We start from the raw sequence: 17986 nt of genomic DNA, 5'->3' as shown, positions 1-17986 counted from the left end.
GAGTGACGCCCAGGGATGGTCTCAACAACGCAAAGTGGTGGGATCCGCCTAGGGCACCAGTAGGTGGGTACAGGCAGGCTGGAGAGACGCCTTTACCCTGGGTCCCCAGCCAGCTTCCGGAGCGCATACCTGGCTCCATGGGAAGACATTGGGGTCTCTGAAGCAGACACTCGCGCCCTAGGCGCGCGGGTGGGATCCTGAGTTCCCCAGCAGCGGTGGGACCCGCAGCGTCTCCCTTCTGCTCTCGGAGTCTCTGCACGCGCCCCTAGTTCCGGCCGTCGGGGCCCGGCGGGTGCCAGCAGTGCAGTGAGGGTGGGGCACATTCCGTTGCCAGAAGTAACTAGGGCCCAGCCCCCGCTACTCCTCGGCGCCAGACTCATACTCCGCCCAGCGGATTCCGTTGTAGATCCAACCTGGGGTGGGCTCTGAGCCTCCCGAAGGAGGGTCACCTTTGCATATCTCATTTGTGACAGCCTCCAGGGGCTTGCAAGAAAGGGACCCTGCAAAAACTCCCTGACTGGTTCCTCCCCTTTATGCTTTCCTGCCTCCTAAGGCGGCTGCCACAGCACTGACACTGACAATAAAGGTGTTGGTGTGGCTCAAGTGGAGCCGAGAATGAGCTCCGGAAGGCTGGAAGGAATTGGAAGACGGAAGTCAGTGGGAGGAAAGTATCCAGCCGAGGGAATGAATGGCTGTGTCAAGTCTGGGAGTGTCATAATGACAGGTAACACGGTTTCCAGACCTATTAGTGTTTACAAGCCATCATGGGCACACAGCTGCCTCTTTTCTTTTTCTTCCTTTTCTTCCCCGCCCCTTTCTTTCTTAGCTTACACAAAGCAATTTAACAGAAAATAATTTCGAGAAGTCCTGTTCACAGACCACGATGACCCCCTTCCTTCGAGTGCTGTCACTGGGGATGGGAGTGACAACCCAACCTTCACGTCCCTGAACAAGCAAGAGCGCTGAGGGTTGACTGGGCTCCAGATCCAGGGCTCTTGGTTCTGTTTCCTCCTGCAGTCCGGAGTTTGATACGCAGGGCAATGCTGCCGCCCAGCTCCTTGCACCTCTCTGGTCCACATGGGTAACATGGACAAAGGAGTCACTGAAGGAGGTGAAGATGCAATAGACACCAAATACATCCTCTCCTTCAGCCACTTGAGGCTCGAAGCTGATGGCTTGTTCTTTTCCTTCCCCTTGGGAGGTGCTATTTGGGAATGTCATCTCCGGATTCCTGTACCAGCGCCCCCCTACCCCCTCGCTCTGAGGCAGGTTCTCACTATTGACTGACCCGGAACTTGACCTATAGAACAGATTGGCTTTAACCTCATAGATATGCCTTCCCATCCCTGCCTCTGGGACTGTGGCATGTGCTACTGTGTCCCACAAAAGCTTTTTTTTTTTTTTTTTTTTTTTTAAACAAATGGGAAAGCTGAAGGTTAAGCACGTTACCTCAAGTAGCACAACAGTGCAACTGTAGAACTGGAGGTGAGGGACGGCTGCTAGAGAGGCTTCCAGGAGAGAGAGCATAAACTGCCCTGTAGGTGGTGCTACATGAGGGTCTGGGCCAATTAAGGATTCTCTAGTGTGCCTTCAAGATACAGATCCAAGTAACTGTATAATGCCTGCCGAAAGCATGCTGTGTGATCCTTTGAAGTTTCTTTTTTCTTAACTGTGTGAGCCTCCTGTGTGCAAGTGTCCCCTGACCCCAGGAGAAAGCAATAGGACCCCTGGAATTGGAATTACAGCCCATCATGAGCCCCCTGATGTTCTGGGAACTGAACCCAGATAACTCCAGCCTTGTTTCAAGGCTTCAAGTATCAACTCATCCCTTCAAGTAATCATGCACAGTCTTTTTTTTTTTTTTAGATTTATTTATTTACTTTATGTATGTGAGTACACCGTAGCTGTCTTCAGACACATCAGAAGACGGCATTGAATTCCATGACAGATGGTTGTGAGCCACCATGTGGTTGCTGGGAATTGAACTCAGGACCTCTGAAAGAGCAGTCAGTGCTCTTAACCACTGAGCCATCTCTCCAGTCCCATGCACAGTCTTTTATCCAACAGGTCAATTTCCGTACTGCTTCAAAACCTCTGTTAAGACACAGAGCTGTAGAGAGAATCTCTTATAAGTATTATTGGTCAATAAAATTGGTGGCTTATAACTTAGGTAGGAATTTGAGGTGGGCCATTCCGTAGGCAGAAAGGATTCTGGGATAGTATCAGGGGCGGGAGATTCACCCAAGAAGATGTGATGAGGTAGATGTCACCTGAGGATGGCACCAGCCACATGGCAGAATGTAGATCAGAATAAGTGAGTTATTTCAAGTTATGATCTAGTCAAAGAAGAGCCTAGCTATATGGCCTAGGTATTTGTAAATATATCTTGAGTCTGAGTCTTATTTCTGGGAGCATGGGACTGGGAGGAAGAACAGGAGTGAACTTCAACACAGAATGACTGAAGGTGCAGGGAGATGGCTGTAAACTCAAGGCCAGAATAGTTTACATAGTTCAGCCAGGACTAGCTTCATAGCTACAGTCATACCTTTGTCTCAAAACAAAAACAAACAGAACAAGGAAGGGGGGGAGGGGGAAGAGGAGGAGAAGGAGGAGGAGAGGAGGGAGAGGAGGAGGAGAGGGAGGGGAGAGGGGGGGAGAGGGAGGGGGAGAGGGAGGAGGAGGAGAGGAAGGAGGAGGGGAGGAGGGGGGGGAGGAGAGGGAGGAGGAGGGGGAGGAGGAGGGGGGAGGTGGGGAGGAGGGGGAGGAGGGAGAAAAGGGGAAAGAGATGGGGGGAGGAGGAGGATGGGGAAGAGATAGGGAAGAGGGGGAGGAGGAGGGGGAAGAGATAGGGAGGAGGGGGAGGAAGAGAAAAGAAGGTAGGAAGGGGGAAATGCTGGGCTTTTAAGGATGATGCTGCCAAGAAGCCTTTGAAACTGCCCAAGTTGAGGCTAGAGCTAGAATGCTGAGGGAAGTGTGAGTAGGAAGCAGGGAGACAGGTCAGGGGCTGACGTTGGAGACAGACAGTAATAGGGAAAGGGGCTGGCAATAATCGTCTAATAAGTGATGGGGTGAAAGTTGGGGGGCTGAGCTCACAGGGCTTGATGACTGAGGTAGAAAGGCATTGTCCATATAATTTTTGTTCAGGAGCTCTTGAGTCTCCTCTCCACGGTGCCCTCCCTCACCCCGTCCCCTCTGGACCCTCGGTACCTTCTGCACCAGACTCTGCACCATACCTTCCAGAACCTCCCACCTGCAGTTCTCAGGTTGCATTCTAGGCTATCCTGGGCTACCGGCTACTTACAATAAGCAGCCCAGCATGGGGCTGGCTCTTAGGGCTGAAACATTCATGTCAGCTTAGCAGTTAGCCACTTACTCTCTCCACAGTGCATCCTATCCTATAAACTAAAACAGGGCTTAGCCAGTCAGCCATCCAAGAGCCTCCATCGACAATCCAACTTGGCGACCTGTGTGGTGGGCTGCTCTGTCCTGAGCCCTGAACCAAGACTCCACTTTTTGAGCAGTCCCCACTCTAATGAAAGTGGCATTCCCCCCAGAGGAGCTGGTGAAGTTTCTGGAAGGGCAGAGGAGCGGTGCCAGGAAAAGAAGGTGGGCTCCTGTGAGTGGAACGGCAGAAAGACGAAGGTGGCTAAAGGTTCTTGAAGAAGATTGTGTCAAAACCTGAACTTTCTGGATCACCTGCTGACTATGACTTTGCCAAGTGATGGAACTTTCTTATCCATAGGGGGACTCAAGATCATGGAATTGGGATGTATATTGAGGTGTACCTAGAGGAGTCCTCTGTAGTGTGTGGAATGCTGGCATTCCACAAGTGTTAGCTGTCGATGTATGTGTGGACACATGCATGTGCATGTCACATGTGTGGAGGCCAGAAAACAACTTACAGGAGTTGTTGGGTTTTCCTACCATGTGGGCTGTGGATTGAGCTCAGGTCCTTAGCCTTGGTGGCAAGGATCTTTATTTGCTGAGCCTTCTCACTGGCCATCAAACGTGTATTTTTGGAGTCACATCTCAGAACTATTATTACGGGGGAAGAGACTCGTGTAGAGGTTAGAAGATGATTTTGTGGAATCTCTTTCCAACCTGTTTGTGGGTTCTGGGGATTAACGGCAGGTCTCCAGGCTTGTGTGGTCCGCCAACTACCCTTGTCAGCCTCTGTAGCATTTTAAACCTTTATCTGGCCTGGTTCCTCCCTGTGTGTGTGTGTGTGTGTGTGTGTGTGACAGACATGTAGGTATGTACGTGTGAGTGCAGATGCCTATAGAGACTGTCTGATAATGGTGCTGGGAACTAAACCCAGGTTCTTTGGAAGAGTGGCAAATGCTCTTTTTTCTGTAGCCCTGGCTATCCTGGAACTCACTCTGCAGACCAGAACTCAGAGATCCAAGTGCACCACGACCATCCAGTGCAAATGCTCTTAACATGTCTCCAGCCCCAAATACTTATTTTTAATTATGTGTAGCATGTAGGTATGTGGTGTGTATGTGTGGTACGTAGGTATGTAGCATGTAGGTGTGCAGGTATGAATTCCAGGAAACGGATTCCCCAGAGCTGGAGTCACATGTATACCACGTGGGTGCTGAGAACTGAAAAGGTCCTCTGCAGGGGCAGCAGGCACTCTTAACTGCTGAGCCAACTCTCCAGTCCCAAGCTGACAGCTTTAAGGTCACTCAGTTCTGTGAAAAGAGAAAGTGTGGAGCTCACCAGGCTACATATTCCCTTCAGTCTGTACATTTGGCCTTACGTAGCTTTGGCAAACATGCATTTACATCTTGCCAAATTCTAGAATTTGAGGGGCATGTGGCTTAATGAGTGAGATCACAGATCTGAGTTAGGTCCCCTTTGCTCTCACCCAAGTTAGTATCCGCTTGTTCTAGTTATCAGGGCCAGCTAAGGGCTGGAGAAGTGGAGACATCAGATTAGCACAGGCGTTCAAGACTCAACTCCAGCAGAGCCCACCAGTGGCTTCACACTGTGATCTCATGAACATACCTCCTCTCCACTCAGAAAACAGAGGGAGCAGAATAGACTGCCTTCCAGAAGTGAGACCAGATATCCAGTGGGCTTAGCTTCACCTGATTTGTCTTCCCCAATAATTAGATAGTGTTTTCCTCACGAGTTTAGAAACTAGCAAGAGGGCTCCAGGGCAGCCATTCCCTCTGCTCCTGTCCACTGTGGACCATGACAAGAGGGCGAGGCAAACTAGTAAGTCCAAGAACACTGAAGGAAATGTTGGCTCCTGAGACTTACGAACTGCAAGACACCCATCTAGGTAAGCAGCAGGCCACACGCATCATTTGGCCACAAACACCTCTTAGAAGTGGCCCAGTATGATTACCCATCTCCCATATAACCCGCCCCAAATCAGCTCTTTGCAGTGTGGTATTGTCCGGTGAGCCAGTTTACCAGAATAAGGTTCTCTGCAGGCCTTGGCTTGCCTGGCCATCTGTTTGCATCCTATACAGCAGTTTCAAGGTTAACAGGGTAACTAGTCTGGCTTGTGACATTCCATCATCTAACAGAAATCTCAGCAAACCGAGGGAAGTCTGCCCGTCTCAAGGTAAATTTCTCACACACTGTTATCACGTAGGTAGACAGGATCCCTTCCCTGTGTTTCTGTGTGAAAACATCCCACTTCTCTGTAGCCTCGTTAAAATTAACAAGGGAAGATAAAGAAAAAGAGTAATGCGTTCTATGATTTTTTTTCCATCAAGAAAACTCTTGTTGAATGATGTATTTAGGTACTACAACATTTTCATACCTTAGCGGTAACATTTAAATATAAAGTAGTGGTTCAGAATAAAGCCAGGAATTACAAAACATTTGTTACTGCAAGCAATTTTAATACAAAAGTGTGTCTTGTTTTTAAACAGTTCATTGGTAGAGCTTCAGTTTCTGCCTCAATTAAAACCAATTGAGATAATCACACAGCAACATGGTCAGAGCTGACAAGGAACAGCAGCTAAAAAACGGGAGCCCCAGACAGCCCCTCTGTGGTTACTTGGTCAGCTGACTTTATTACACACACAGGAGACGGAAGCAAACGGACTAGTGTGCTGGTGAACTCCGTTAAGGATGAGTCAGTGTTTGTCTTAGGTCCACATTTCAAAATGGGCGCATGGAAGTCATCCCTCAGTTTATGGGAGGTTGATCGACCATTTAAATAAATAGAAAAAAAAAAGCAGATAAACAAATCTGTAATTCACAGTGCCACCAAGGAGTCCCCTCACCAGGGGCCTGGGGCCTGGTGAGCACAGGAGTCATTGAGGGCTGGGTTGGACAGTTTGTTACAAATCAGTTTAAAACCCCAATGTTCTGAAGTTTCCTTTTACCCCTGAATCCTAGCAGCTATGTGCCCTTTAACACCCCGTACTGAGACATTACTTTAAGACAGTATTGCAATGGACTCTTTGCTCTATCATGTGCAAAGCCTATCTAGATGAGGTTCTGTGTCTTCAGCTAAAATTACACAGCAGTAAAACGATGGAAATGCAACCTTAAGTGTCCTCTCCTTAACCCTTGCTAGTTGAGGTGTCTGTGATTTAGAAAGAAGAGTTCCTTAAACATTGCAGAATTCTTATTTTTTTTTAAATATAATTTATCTTGCTGATATAGCAAGTCAAGTTTATAAAGAAGATGCATTTAGGAATAATCCTAAAAGATAAAGCAGGTTTATAACCCTGCCCCACAGGAAACCCTATTCCGAGGCTTTTCTTTTTAATACATCTGCATCTTGACCTTTTGTTTTCCTCAAATATTTCATCTCTGGGCCCTATCTGTTACAGGGTTACCAGGAGTCAAATTTTATCTACATAAATATTCACATGAAAATAGTAACTTACAAAAAGGAAAAAAAAATAAGGCAGCTTCATAACACAATTATTCTTTTACAATTTTAACAATATAACTTCTCCCGTTCAGAATAAATATACACCCAACGTATGAAGCAGGATTCAAAGTGGAGAGTGGTGTGGGCTGCTTGTACAGTGTTATCGCTTGGGACATGGAGTCCTGGGGGAGGCAGTGGTGGTCTTCTTAGACATGGTTGGGATTTTGGAGGGTTTGGTGAGCCCTCTTCTGGAGCTGCCCTGCCCCCCTGCGGCACTGCTCTCAGAAGTGTCTGAACACGCTGACTGTGTCTCTAGAAGGTCAAAGTCAGAGGCGTCACTTCCTCGACGGCTGCTGGCTCGGCTCCCGGCCCGGCTCCCAGCCCGACTCCCGGGACGGCTGGCAGACTTCTTAGGGTCTGGAATTTAAGAATCAAGCAGGAGACTTAATGGAGAAAACACTGAAATGGAAACACAAGTGACCGGGAGGCCAAAGGGCTGCAGGTAATGGCTCCTGATTTGCTGCATGGTCTTGGGGAAATCACAGCCATTCTGGACCCACACTTCATCCCGACAGCAGGAGGTGAGCCTTTTCTGGTTTGTGAGGCTATCTACGAGATCCTGATGAGGAGCAGAAAGCAGCTGCTGTTAGCGGCTGGACCAACTTTCAAAGCTACTCAATCGCCACGGCATAGGTGGGTGAACTGATGTTGGTAGTGTGTGTGAACAGAGGGTAAATGGAGGTGCAGGTGGGGAGGGGACAAGTTTCGGGTTCCCAGGAGGAGTGGCAGTCAGCTAGCTCCACTTTCCCTGTTCACCAGCAGCCACAAAAGACATGGCACATGGGGCAGGGCACTAACCAGTAGCTTCCTTCAACACAGGGCTGGCCCTTTCTTCCTTTTACTCAACTGTGATCATTTCTGATCCAGAACAAGGGCTTCAGTGTTTAGTGTAGGAGGACAGTTTGTTACGGTAGCAAGAAAAAAGCAATGGCTGCCCAACAACCCTAAGTGCTCTTCCAGCAATGGCTCCTGAGAGGCCAATGCCTCCCCAGCTCAAAGCAGCTGTGCTATCCCTCCCACCCTCAGCCCATGCATGGGCACTTACCTGCCCGGTTAGTTTTGGCACCTGTGGAAGCTGGGGAAGAACTATTGCTGGTGTCACCAGCAAGGGATGTTCGGCTAGAATGAAAAGTTGGTGTTGGTCGTTTCAGCTTGCTGCCTGTTGATGAAATAACCTTAAAAATAACAAAAGATCAAAATTAGTTGATAAAATTTTTGATAGGTGTATAATTGAGTTGAATTGTCTATTTAAAAGGCTTTTTATAGATAACCATTTGAAAAAGCAAATTAAAAAGTCCTGGAAAACAAAGGTTTATTTACAAAATGTCCTAGATCATGGATTTTTAAAAAATATTCTCAAAAAAGAAGTTTTAAGCTTCAGTGTGTCTTCTGCCACCTCTTATCCCTTAGGGATGGTGACTGTGGAACGGCTGTTATCCTGCTGATACATCTCCCCTAGGAACTGAGATCTGGTGGTGAGCTACTCTGGCTACAAATGGATACAGCGATGGGTTATAAGAAAAGAAATCCAAACACCCCTGAGTACCAACGTGCTGGGGCAGCACTCTAGCACAGTCAAGCAACACCCACTGGCCACCATTAAGCACTGGCAACAACTGTAGCCAAGATCTCTTTATGCATTCTCCCTCAGGAAATGAGGGACCACTCTTGTCTCTGCATTTCCATCACACACCCTTCCCTTCAGCGAACTGTCCGGGTCTCCTTGCTGTTTGGCCTACAGCTCAGGGCAGTCCTGTCTACGTGTTCTGAACTGAGCCCACACTGTCACTGTACAGTACCCTTCCTCCCCAAACACATGCACGGCTTAGACCATGCACTTCAGGGGCCACGTTGAGAGAGTATTTTTGTCAGGGAAGCCTCATTTCTCAGTACCACTTGAAGCTTTCTGCTCCTGCTTTTCAATGTTTAGGGAGAGCATTTTTCATTGCCTGACATCTATATCTGCTGATTGCATCTGTCCCAAATTAAAGCATCAATTTCATAAAGGGGGGAGCTTCTGTGTCATGTCTTAGAACCTAAAGCCATGCGGCAGACTATACGACCTTGCTCAGTAACAGTGCATAGAAGCGTGTCTAGCCTGAAGGAGTTGCATTTCATGACTGCTGTTACTGGGAGGAGCCTACACCTCCATAGACTTAATGTAGAGAAAGAATGTTTCAAAGTCAGATTTAATATATTACTTAAAAGATGGACTATAACTCCAGTCTCTCTGAAGTGAGTTGGATAAACTGTTTTCCAGGACTTTTAAGATGCTTATATGGAAGGAGAGTAAAGCGGCCTATCTCATTGTGCAGGCTGGATTTCTTCATGAAGGAAAGCACAAGCGACAGGAAGTGATTAACACTCAAGCAGGAACTCTCCTAGTCACCCAGGAGGAGGAGCACCAGTTCCAAGAGCTACCCTATCCCTGAGCATTGTTGCCTGAGTCCACAGCTCTGGCGCCTCTGGGCTGGGGCTCTAAGTTAGGGCCTGGCCTGGCCACAGGGCATCAAATGAGTAAAGAACTTGAAATAAAAGATGACATTGTACAGTAAAACAGAAAGGCCCATCTCTCAGAATCCGATGCACTCTGTGTCACAGGAAGAAAGCCAAGGCCAGCTGAGTCTTGGGCTCTCAGAGTCACTCACTGCCTCTGGCTCCTGTGCCGTTTCTCCAGCTGAAGCTCTGCCTGACTGAAGGCAACACTGGGCTTAGAGGTCTGAGACCTCGACGTTCCCTGCAGGGGCTGAGAGATGCCAAGTTTGCTGCTGTCGGACAAGCCCGTCTGCCTGGGCTTTGTTTCAGTTTTGTTCTTTTCCTCTTTTGAGACAGGCTGGCTCTCAATACACAGCCCACATGGCCCGGATGTTACGACACACTGCCTCAGTCTCCCTCGCGCTGCATGCAGGGGTGTGCCACGACACCGGCTAGGTTTTTTCTCTAACACTGGACTGCATTTGGACATGCTTAACTGTTGGTATGTGCATTCAAATCAAAGCTACAGAAATCCAGATGTCTAGGCCAAGGAACCAAGAAAGGTGGAACTGGAGCCCCAGAGCAGTGGTCACTAGTAGGGAAACTGTGCTTGGCTGAAACAGATAAGCACCCATGCCTTGACCAATGTGGCAGCACCAACCACCCTGGGAAGGGGTCTGGCAAATCATCCTCTTGTCCTAAACATAGACATTGGTGAACATGCACTGTAGATTAATTTCAAGTGTTTATAACTCGTCTGTGTAGGTAACATTTGGAGACTCCAAGAGACCTAATTAAAGTAATATCGACAAGTGAATGGTCAGGAATGACTGAGCATCCTGAACAAATGTCATGCTAAAGACGTGTAAAGCTGTTAGACAATCTTGTTTAGGAATCTCTTATTCATCTCCGATTTTGGTAAATCCGAGTTAGAAACTCCTGAAAACACTTGACCAACTTGATCAATCAGCTGTGTCAGCAAGCACCCCAGAGTTGGAAGAGACATCGGGCTCATGTCAGGTTCTTGGCATGAGTGAGGGCCTCTTCGTGACCATGTCTCACTCAGCAAAGCCATACTCTACCTCAGGGCTGAGTAGCTGGAGGTCAGGACAATGGCTGTCCTTGACAAGTGTGCCAGCTTTACTGTTTACCAACCAGGGTTTGTCATAGCAGCGAGAGAACTGAAGTGGAGTCTGTGAAACAGAAATCCAAAGGGAGGGGCAGGAACAATTGAAGATGGGACAGAACAAGGGAGTAAATTGGGAAAAAAAAAAGACACTAAATTTTAAAGAAACAGAAAACAAATAAAATATCCATAAGTCCGATGAGGCAAGATGCCGCAGGTGGACGGGCGTCTTTCACGTGGAGCCCACTATGCGGCAAGCTCATTTGTCAGCTTCAGCTGCATGGACAGTACCTGCCCTTTCCAAACCAGTAACCCTAAGTCTGACAAGTCAAACTCCTCAACTGGGAGTAAGAAGACAGAAGTGCTTCAGATGTGACAGCCCGAATAGGCACTTTACTAATTACTTCAAAGGTGGTGATCTGGGCATCCTGGGGGTCGGGGTAGAGCTGTTCTTTATGTTTTGGTGTTCTTCTTCTTGCTAGTCTTTTCAGAGGCTACCAAGATGGGAGTAGGGAAGGCAACATAAAGGAGGTCGCACATACCTTGGTCCCACTGGCTGGGGTGGCTGGAGAAGAAGGCATGGACGTACAGCTGTGGTTACTCTGACTAGCACTTGAGCTGGAGCGGGTGGGAGAAGCTGCCCGGGAAGATGGTTTGGATCTTCGACCCCGTGACCGGAATGGAGTCATCCCCTGAGATGCCCCTTCTGGCAGGATGAATTTCTCTCTAAGTTCTATGTTAGTTCTGCCCCGTGCTAAAAGAGAATGAACAAAGGCATGCGGATGTCAGTTATCTTAAAGATGTGTCTTGGACGGTCATACAGCTGCTTGACCCCATGATAACAGTAAGCTGTGCATAGGTTTTATACCACCTATGGATTCTTCAAAACCTGCTTTGTCCTGTTCTGACCCAAAGCAGACACTGGCTAAGATCCCAGCTCGCTGTAACAAGCAAGACTGTGAACAGGGGACTGTCCGCTCTGCTGTCATTCATGTTCAGGTTTTGCTGCTATTCCCTGGGGTAAGCAAACTGTAGCTGCTCAAAGAGACACAGACGCAACAGGACACAAGCCTCTGACCTTAAACTATTTTCTCTCTCATAGACATGTGTACTTTTTGCTGAAAATTTTCAGGGTATATGATAATAATATAGAGGAGAAAAGCACATAATGAAATCAGGACGCTTCCATTTGAACTCTGTCAGTAACAATTCTAAAGCGAGAGGTTCAGGAAGCCAGGGCAGTAAGGATGAGGACAGTCTAAGAAGTAAACATGTAGGGAGAGAGAAAGATCAAGACCATGCACAAAACCGTGAGTGAGAATTTGTTAAATAAAAAGCTGAAAGCAGTAGGAAGTCGAAGGAACAGCTTCGAGTAGGAGAAAGGGTGGCAGTGGAAGAATCTGGAGCAGTACTGAAGGCCAGGTAAGTGCTGGCTCCTGGCTTTCTGGAGCTATAAGAGCAGAACTGATAAAACACGGATTTTAGTCCGAGATATCAAGCCCAGCCAGAACAAATGTTAGTGTAAAGACACTGCTAGCTTAAAGAAACGCTTGCTGTGGGGCAGGTTCTCTGGTCTCTCCCTGACGATGCTCTGCAGTGACCTGTTCATCTGGCAGAGCGGGGGTGGAGCCCTGACTCCATAAGCACTCGACGGTTTCCTTCTCTACAAGCTGCCTGAGAAACAGCAGGGGACCTAAGAGGAAACCCTGGAAGTTGTGGACAGCACATGTAAAACATTTCACAGAGGGCTATAGGCAGGTGGTAGCATGAGCCAGCCACTACACAGGCTGAGGCAGGGAGGGTGTTTCAGCCTCTGAGTTTGAGACTAGCTTGGGCAAAAAGAGCAAAATTCTAACTCAACACACACAATGAAGAGGACTACTGCAATCATGGAGTGATAAGATTATGTCCCTCCCTCACTAGAATTTAAAGAGTATGACCACATGATATACTAGCTCGATCTTCATTAGCATCTCTGTCCCATTAGACAGAGTGATTGGAAGCACCTCTGTAGACCAGTCAAGCTACAGAAGAGGTGGCCTGCCTCCCATCTTGACTCTTCTATTTAAGGCATTCCTGGCCGTCTTTTTTTTTTTTCTTTTCTTTTCTTTTTTTCGGAGCTGGGGACCGAACCCAGGGCCTTGCGCGTGCTAGGCAAGCGCTCTACCACTGAGCTAAATCCCCAACCCCCCTGGCTGTCTCTTTATAGCATTAGGTACACCAGCTTGTCTCCACTACTCCATGGCATTTGCGGAGTAAAGATCTACTGCATAAGAGGACCTTTATAAAATTTTCAGAAAGGATAAAACCATAGGAAAGTTGGCTTGGGAGAGATGGTTCTATGGGCATGAGGACCCACGCTTGGAGCCCCAGAAGCCATGACGTCTTAGCCCAAGTAGCGAGCTCCGGGTTCAGTGAGAGGAATGACTGGGGCGGAGATCCCAACATCCCAACATGAACCTCTGGCTTTTACAAGCCTTAGCACACCAGCCGTCTTCCTCTGTCAAGAAGACCAGTTGCTCACTTTTACTATGCTGAGCTTCTAATTTGTTTACATTTTTAAAAATACTATAATGCTAGGACAACTTCTAAAATATTTTTTTGTAAATCATCTGATTTTTTCCTTAGGATACATTTCTATAAGTAGCTTTGATGCAGGAGGGAGGGACATTTACCTCAGTGGTGTGACAGCTTGTAAGATGTCTATGCTTCTTAAGTGACTCTAATTAACTCTGGTTCTATGGGTACATATACGCACACAAATTCGCACCCCTATCCTCCCCAGAGTCATAAGCCGATTGCTTTCAGGTTTATGTGTATGCGTGTCTGTGCACACACCAGTGTACTATGCCTGGAGCTCAGAAGAGGGTGTAGAGTCCCCAAGAAATGTAGTCATGGGTGGCTGGGAGTCACCAGGTGGGGCTCTGGGAACTCAGTCAGCTGTGTCCTCTGTAAAAACAACTCTTGAGTGCTGGCTAGGCCAGCTCTCCAGCTCCTTGTCTGTCTGTCCATTTTTCAAGACCCGGTTTCTCTGTGTAACAGCTCTGGCTCTTATTTTTATTTTATACTGTATGTGAAGAGTGTGTGTGTGTGTGTGTGTGTGTGTGTGTGTGTGTGTGTGTGTGTGTGTACAGGAGTGTGAGTGTGAGTGTGTGAGTATAACTGTGTGTGTGTGTGTGGGGGGGCAGGGAGAGGACATGTACATGAGTGCTGGTGCTCACAGAAGCCAGAAGGGGCAGTTGTAAGTCTCCTGATGTGGGCACTGGGAACTCTTTGTTGCTGACCCAGTCATTTCTTCAGTCCCCAAACCATCTTTTAAATCTCCATAAATGAAGATCCCTACATTTTTCCTATCCCAGAAGTATTAATACAAATTCATTTGTTACTTCCTTTTACATACATATATACATTTTTTTCCCAGGAAACTAAATAAATAGCAAACCTTTAAAATATACATGGTCCATTAGATACAGGTATACCCATTTTTAAAAAATCAGGAACATGAGTTAAATTTAATTAATTTACTTATTTCGTGTATGTGTAAGTCAGAGGACAACTTTGGGAGTTAGGTCTCTTCTTCCACTACGTGGGTGGGTTCCAGGTATCAGGCTTGCACACTGATCCAGCTCATCTCACTAGGCCTGCAAGCACTGTTTTCATCTCCATCTAAAGCATTACGTATGGTCTCCTTTGCAACACATGAATTAGAGAAACAGAAGAAACAAACAAAACCCTTTGGCAGTATCAGAAAACTACACAAACAGCAAATCTACCTAGTGGAATATTATTTTATCCATCTATGTCATCTATTTTTTGATGAAGGGTCTTGCTATGTAGCCCAGGCTATAATTCTTGATCCTCTGGATTTTGCCTTAAATAGCTGGAATTATAGGTAAATACTCCTAGGCCCAGCAAGTAACCTGTCTTCTTGATGCTCATGTCCCTCCAGCTCACTGCCCTTGGGTGTCTACTTGTGGCACTGTTTTCATGAGACGAGAAAGTCCACTGACAGCAGTTACTGAAAGCTGCCATGATTTCTATTTCACCAAATGGACAGAAGCTGATGGCTGAGCTCTAACAAGGCATCCTGGAGAGTTGGAGAGTCTTACCTTGCTCTGAAGGATGAAGAAGGCTACCAGTGCCCCACAGAAAATAGCTATGAGGTTGCCCTCCCAAATGTCCTTGGAGCTCCAATTGTTACAGAGTAAGGTAAGCAGGCAGTGCTCTCACCAGCCAGCAGCATAATAAACTTGTGAACAGAGCAGGCAGCAGACAAGCAGGCACCAAGGGTTATAAATGCCACATGCAGGCAGCATCACTGTTGCTTAGTCTGACCTGATACCCAGCAAGAAAAACGGGACCATAACACATTTATAGAACATTTTTTTGTTGTTCTTACAAAGATTAAAATGATATGTGTATTGCTACTTATTTAAAACAGTGAAAAGACTTTTAAATTAATGATACTGGTCCATGATATGATTAAATATTAAAATTAATTAAATTCTTTTAGAATTTATCAGAAAAGGTATTGTCAAACCTAAACTGTCCTGAGTTCAATTCCCAGCAATCACATGATGGCTCGCAACCATCTGTAATGAGATCTGATGCCCTCTTCTGGTGTGTCTGAAGACAGCTACAGTGTACTCATATGAATAAAATAAATAAATCTTTACAAAAAAACAAAACCCCCAACACTTCTGATGGGAAATATTATTGCTTAGCTATTATTCTGGCTTGCTGGAGTGAATTAAATTTATAGATACCCAGCACCCAGTGAGAACTATACACCCTTTGGGTTTCTCTAATCCTTCAGAATAATAAAAACCACATACAGGGTGGTGGTCAGGACCACCCGATTAAGAGCCTAGCTGTTCTGACTTCAACCATGGCCATCCCTTTAAGTTATTTAAATTTCCATACCTCAAGTTCCTCCTCTATAAAATAGAGATAACAGAATCTATACCTTATAAGCTGGATAGGAGATGCAAATGTGTTATTTTTAAAGTGCTTATGCAGAGGTAATTATTAAGCAGTATTCAAATTCTGTGGATATCATCTCAATAGAAACATTTTATACCCTGTCAACCTGGAGTTGTTGGAAAAGCACTGATTTGGCTATTTTGAGCATTCACCAAGGCAGCAGATATCAGAGCCAAGATGTTACAGTTTAAGCAAAGCCATTCTCAGAGTACCGGGGTGTAGGGGAAGAGGGACAAAGCATAAAAGCCAACCTATGGGAGACTGACTGGAAATTGAAGAGCTGGAATCAGAGCGCTTTATTTTACTCCCAGGATGATGAACTGGAATAAAAAAGATGTAAACACAAAGACAGAGACAGCAGGAACCACAGAACCTAGTCAAGGAAGAAGACAAGATAGCTGGGCCTCCTGTGTACCCACATGCAGCTCTCCTGACAGGAGAAGGGAGTGGATATGGCTGGGCAGGATGCAGCAGCTGGGATTTGGCCATTTGTCCCCTGCTGCAGCTGTAACTACTATCTGCTCAAGCCAAGCTGGTGGTTTCCTGTTGCCTGGGGTGGTGGCGTATGTCCATTAGCTCCCCCTCTCTTAGAACAGTCACTATTCCTATGCATGGGCAGGGCTTAGCATGCTCTGAGGCTCCACGAAAGAGGAACGTCAAAGTATACACAAGGCTTCGGGGTCTAGGTGAGTACTAATGTCACACCCTAAATGTAGTCACACCAATACGTTCCTTTTCTGTTTTGGAGTCAGGGTTTCATTCTAGCCTTGAACTTGCTATGAACCTGAGGATGACTCTGAACTCATCTCCTGCCTCTACCTCCCAAAATGTGAGAGCCTAGAGACACCAAAAAATTCTTAATTCTTATTTCTTCATTCTTTCCTGACAGCATCAGCTTCTTCAGATTTTTGTACCTGAAACCCTGGGTCCTAATCTGGGATGAGTGGGATGATATTTAACACCTTACAAGACAAAAATCAGAAAGACGTGTTACCCATGGGCAGGTGCTTCCTTACCTCGGCAGGGATCGTTTTTCACTAGAAACTCATCCAGGGCCATCCATCCTCCACCAACTCGGACCATCACAGTGCTGCGCAGAATACGGACCAGCCGCAACTGCTGAGAATCTCCAAACTGGAATCAAGGGGATACTCAGTTAATGCGAACACCTTAGCGTACTTATAACCCCAAACCCCTAGAAAGCAGACTGTATTCAGGAATTACATAATATTAGGAAGAGTTCTGAACTCAATTTTGTATTTTACACTATCACAAAAAGGTTAGCAAATAGAAAAGCAGAAAGACTAAGCTATGAAGCAATGTTGTAAAATCTTTCTGCTGGGGTAAAGTTCGCTCCCTGTGGCCACACCCTGACTCCTGTACCAAGGGTAAAGGAGGGAAGATGGGCTTGGATTTGTTCACTTGGATTCTGCTAAGATTCCACCCCAGGGAGCAGGCTGCACTGCTATGTTCATCTCCTTAAAGAGAGGGCTCAACTTCTGAATACAGTGTGCTGGAGGGTTAAATGGATCCTAGCGAACACTAAGTCAAGCATTAAAGAAACTCTTGTGAAGGAAGCATCTTATTCCTAGCTTTACAAGCTTAGGGAAAATTGTGAGTCTCTTCATCCGGTCCTTAGAAGTACCCCTAAATGATTGTGATGTCACCAAAAGGAAAAGTCAAGTGAACAAATGATTAGACAGAATTAAAATTTAGTTGAAGAAACAGAAATTTTAATCTCTTATCATGATTAGAAACAGTTCAATAAGTATTCTGGACCTTAGGACAAATAAGACGAGCTTTTTGCTGTCTCCAGTCCTAACTGCCCACTTCCTAGTTCTACCTTGACAGATGGAGCTTCCCTTTGTATAAACTGTCCTTTCCAAATGAGGAGGCTACGACAGAGAAGCACACCAAGATTCCAAAACAAACTCAAACCAGACATTAAAGAAATGGAACGCCTAAAGTTATTAAGGAGAATGGTTGGGGCAGGGAGGTAAAAAGGACTTAACCATTTAATTAGGATTTTCAAAGTTATAGGAGAATCTTAACTTTGAAACAGGGAGAAAATCTGCAAGAAAGGATGTCTGAGGAGGATACACAGTTGTCCTCCTAAGTAATGGTAAACGTTGGTTATTTCTTCCTGACCTGACTCAGACGCACTGTGGGCCTAGGAAGAAGTCTGGAAGGTGCTTCCTCTTCCCTTTCCATCCACTTCAAAAATTCAACAGCTTTACACGCTCTGTCTCCTACAGCACTTACATGTCTACACAACGTGGCCAGACTGACACACGGTGGAGCGGTATTAGCACTTCTCCCAGCTGTAAGGAAAGGAACTTTCTGGAAGGAAGCTACTCCCTGCCTGGAGGGAGGAAACAGATTCTGGGGATGACTGGTGCGTCACTAGTGGCCCGAGTCACTATTTTGGGTTTTCTCTGGATAGGTGAAACACAGAAAGGCTATGCGCCTGTGTGTCTCCCAGAGTCAAAAAGGAA

General features: G+C 46.4%; 1 protein-coding gene and 1 pseudogene across 1 annotated transcript in view; both read right to left on the bottom strand.

Moving 5' to 3' along the window:
* Window positions 1–357: 357 nt before the first annotated feature.
* On the bottom strand, window positions 358–4003 carry LOC116903983 (annotated as a pseudogene).
* A 1713-nt stretch (window positions 4004–5716) lies between these two features.
* The window catches only part of Macf1 (microtubule actin crosslinking factor 1), a 323248-nt gene continuing 310978 nt past the window's right edge, over window positions 5717–17986 (bottom strand). Inside the window, 4 exon segments of the mRNA XM_032898600.1 lie at window positions 5717–7264; window positions 7953–8082; window positions 11051–11262; window positions 16508–16625. Of these exon segments, the coding sequence (XP_032754491.1) occupies window positions 7008–7264; window positions 7953–8082; window positions 11051–11262; window positions 16508–16625 (717 nt within the window). The 3' untranslated portion in view covers window positions 5717–7007.

This window comes from Rattus rattus, chromosome 1, assembly GCF_011064425.1.
Source record: "Rattus rattus isolate New Zealand chromosome 1, Rrattus_CSIRO_v1, whole genome shotgun sequence".
Lineage (NCBI taxonomy): Eukaryota > Metazoa > Chordata > Mammalia > Rodentia > Muridae > Rattus > Rattus rattus.
The sequence above is the reverse complement of the archived record's forward strand: the minus strand, read 5'-3'. Positions and strand labels throughout refer to the sequence as shown.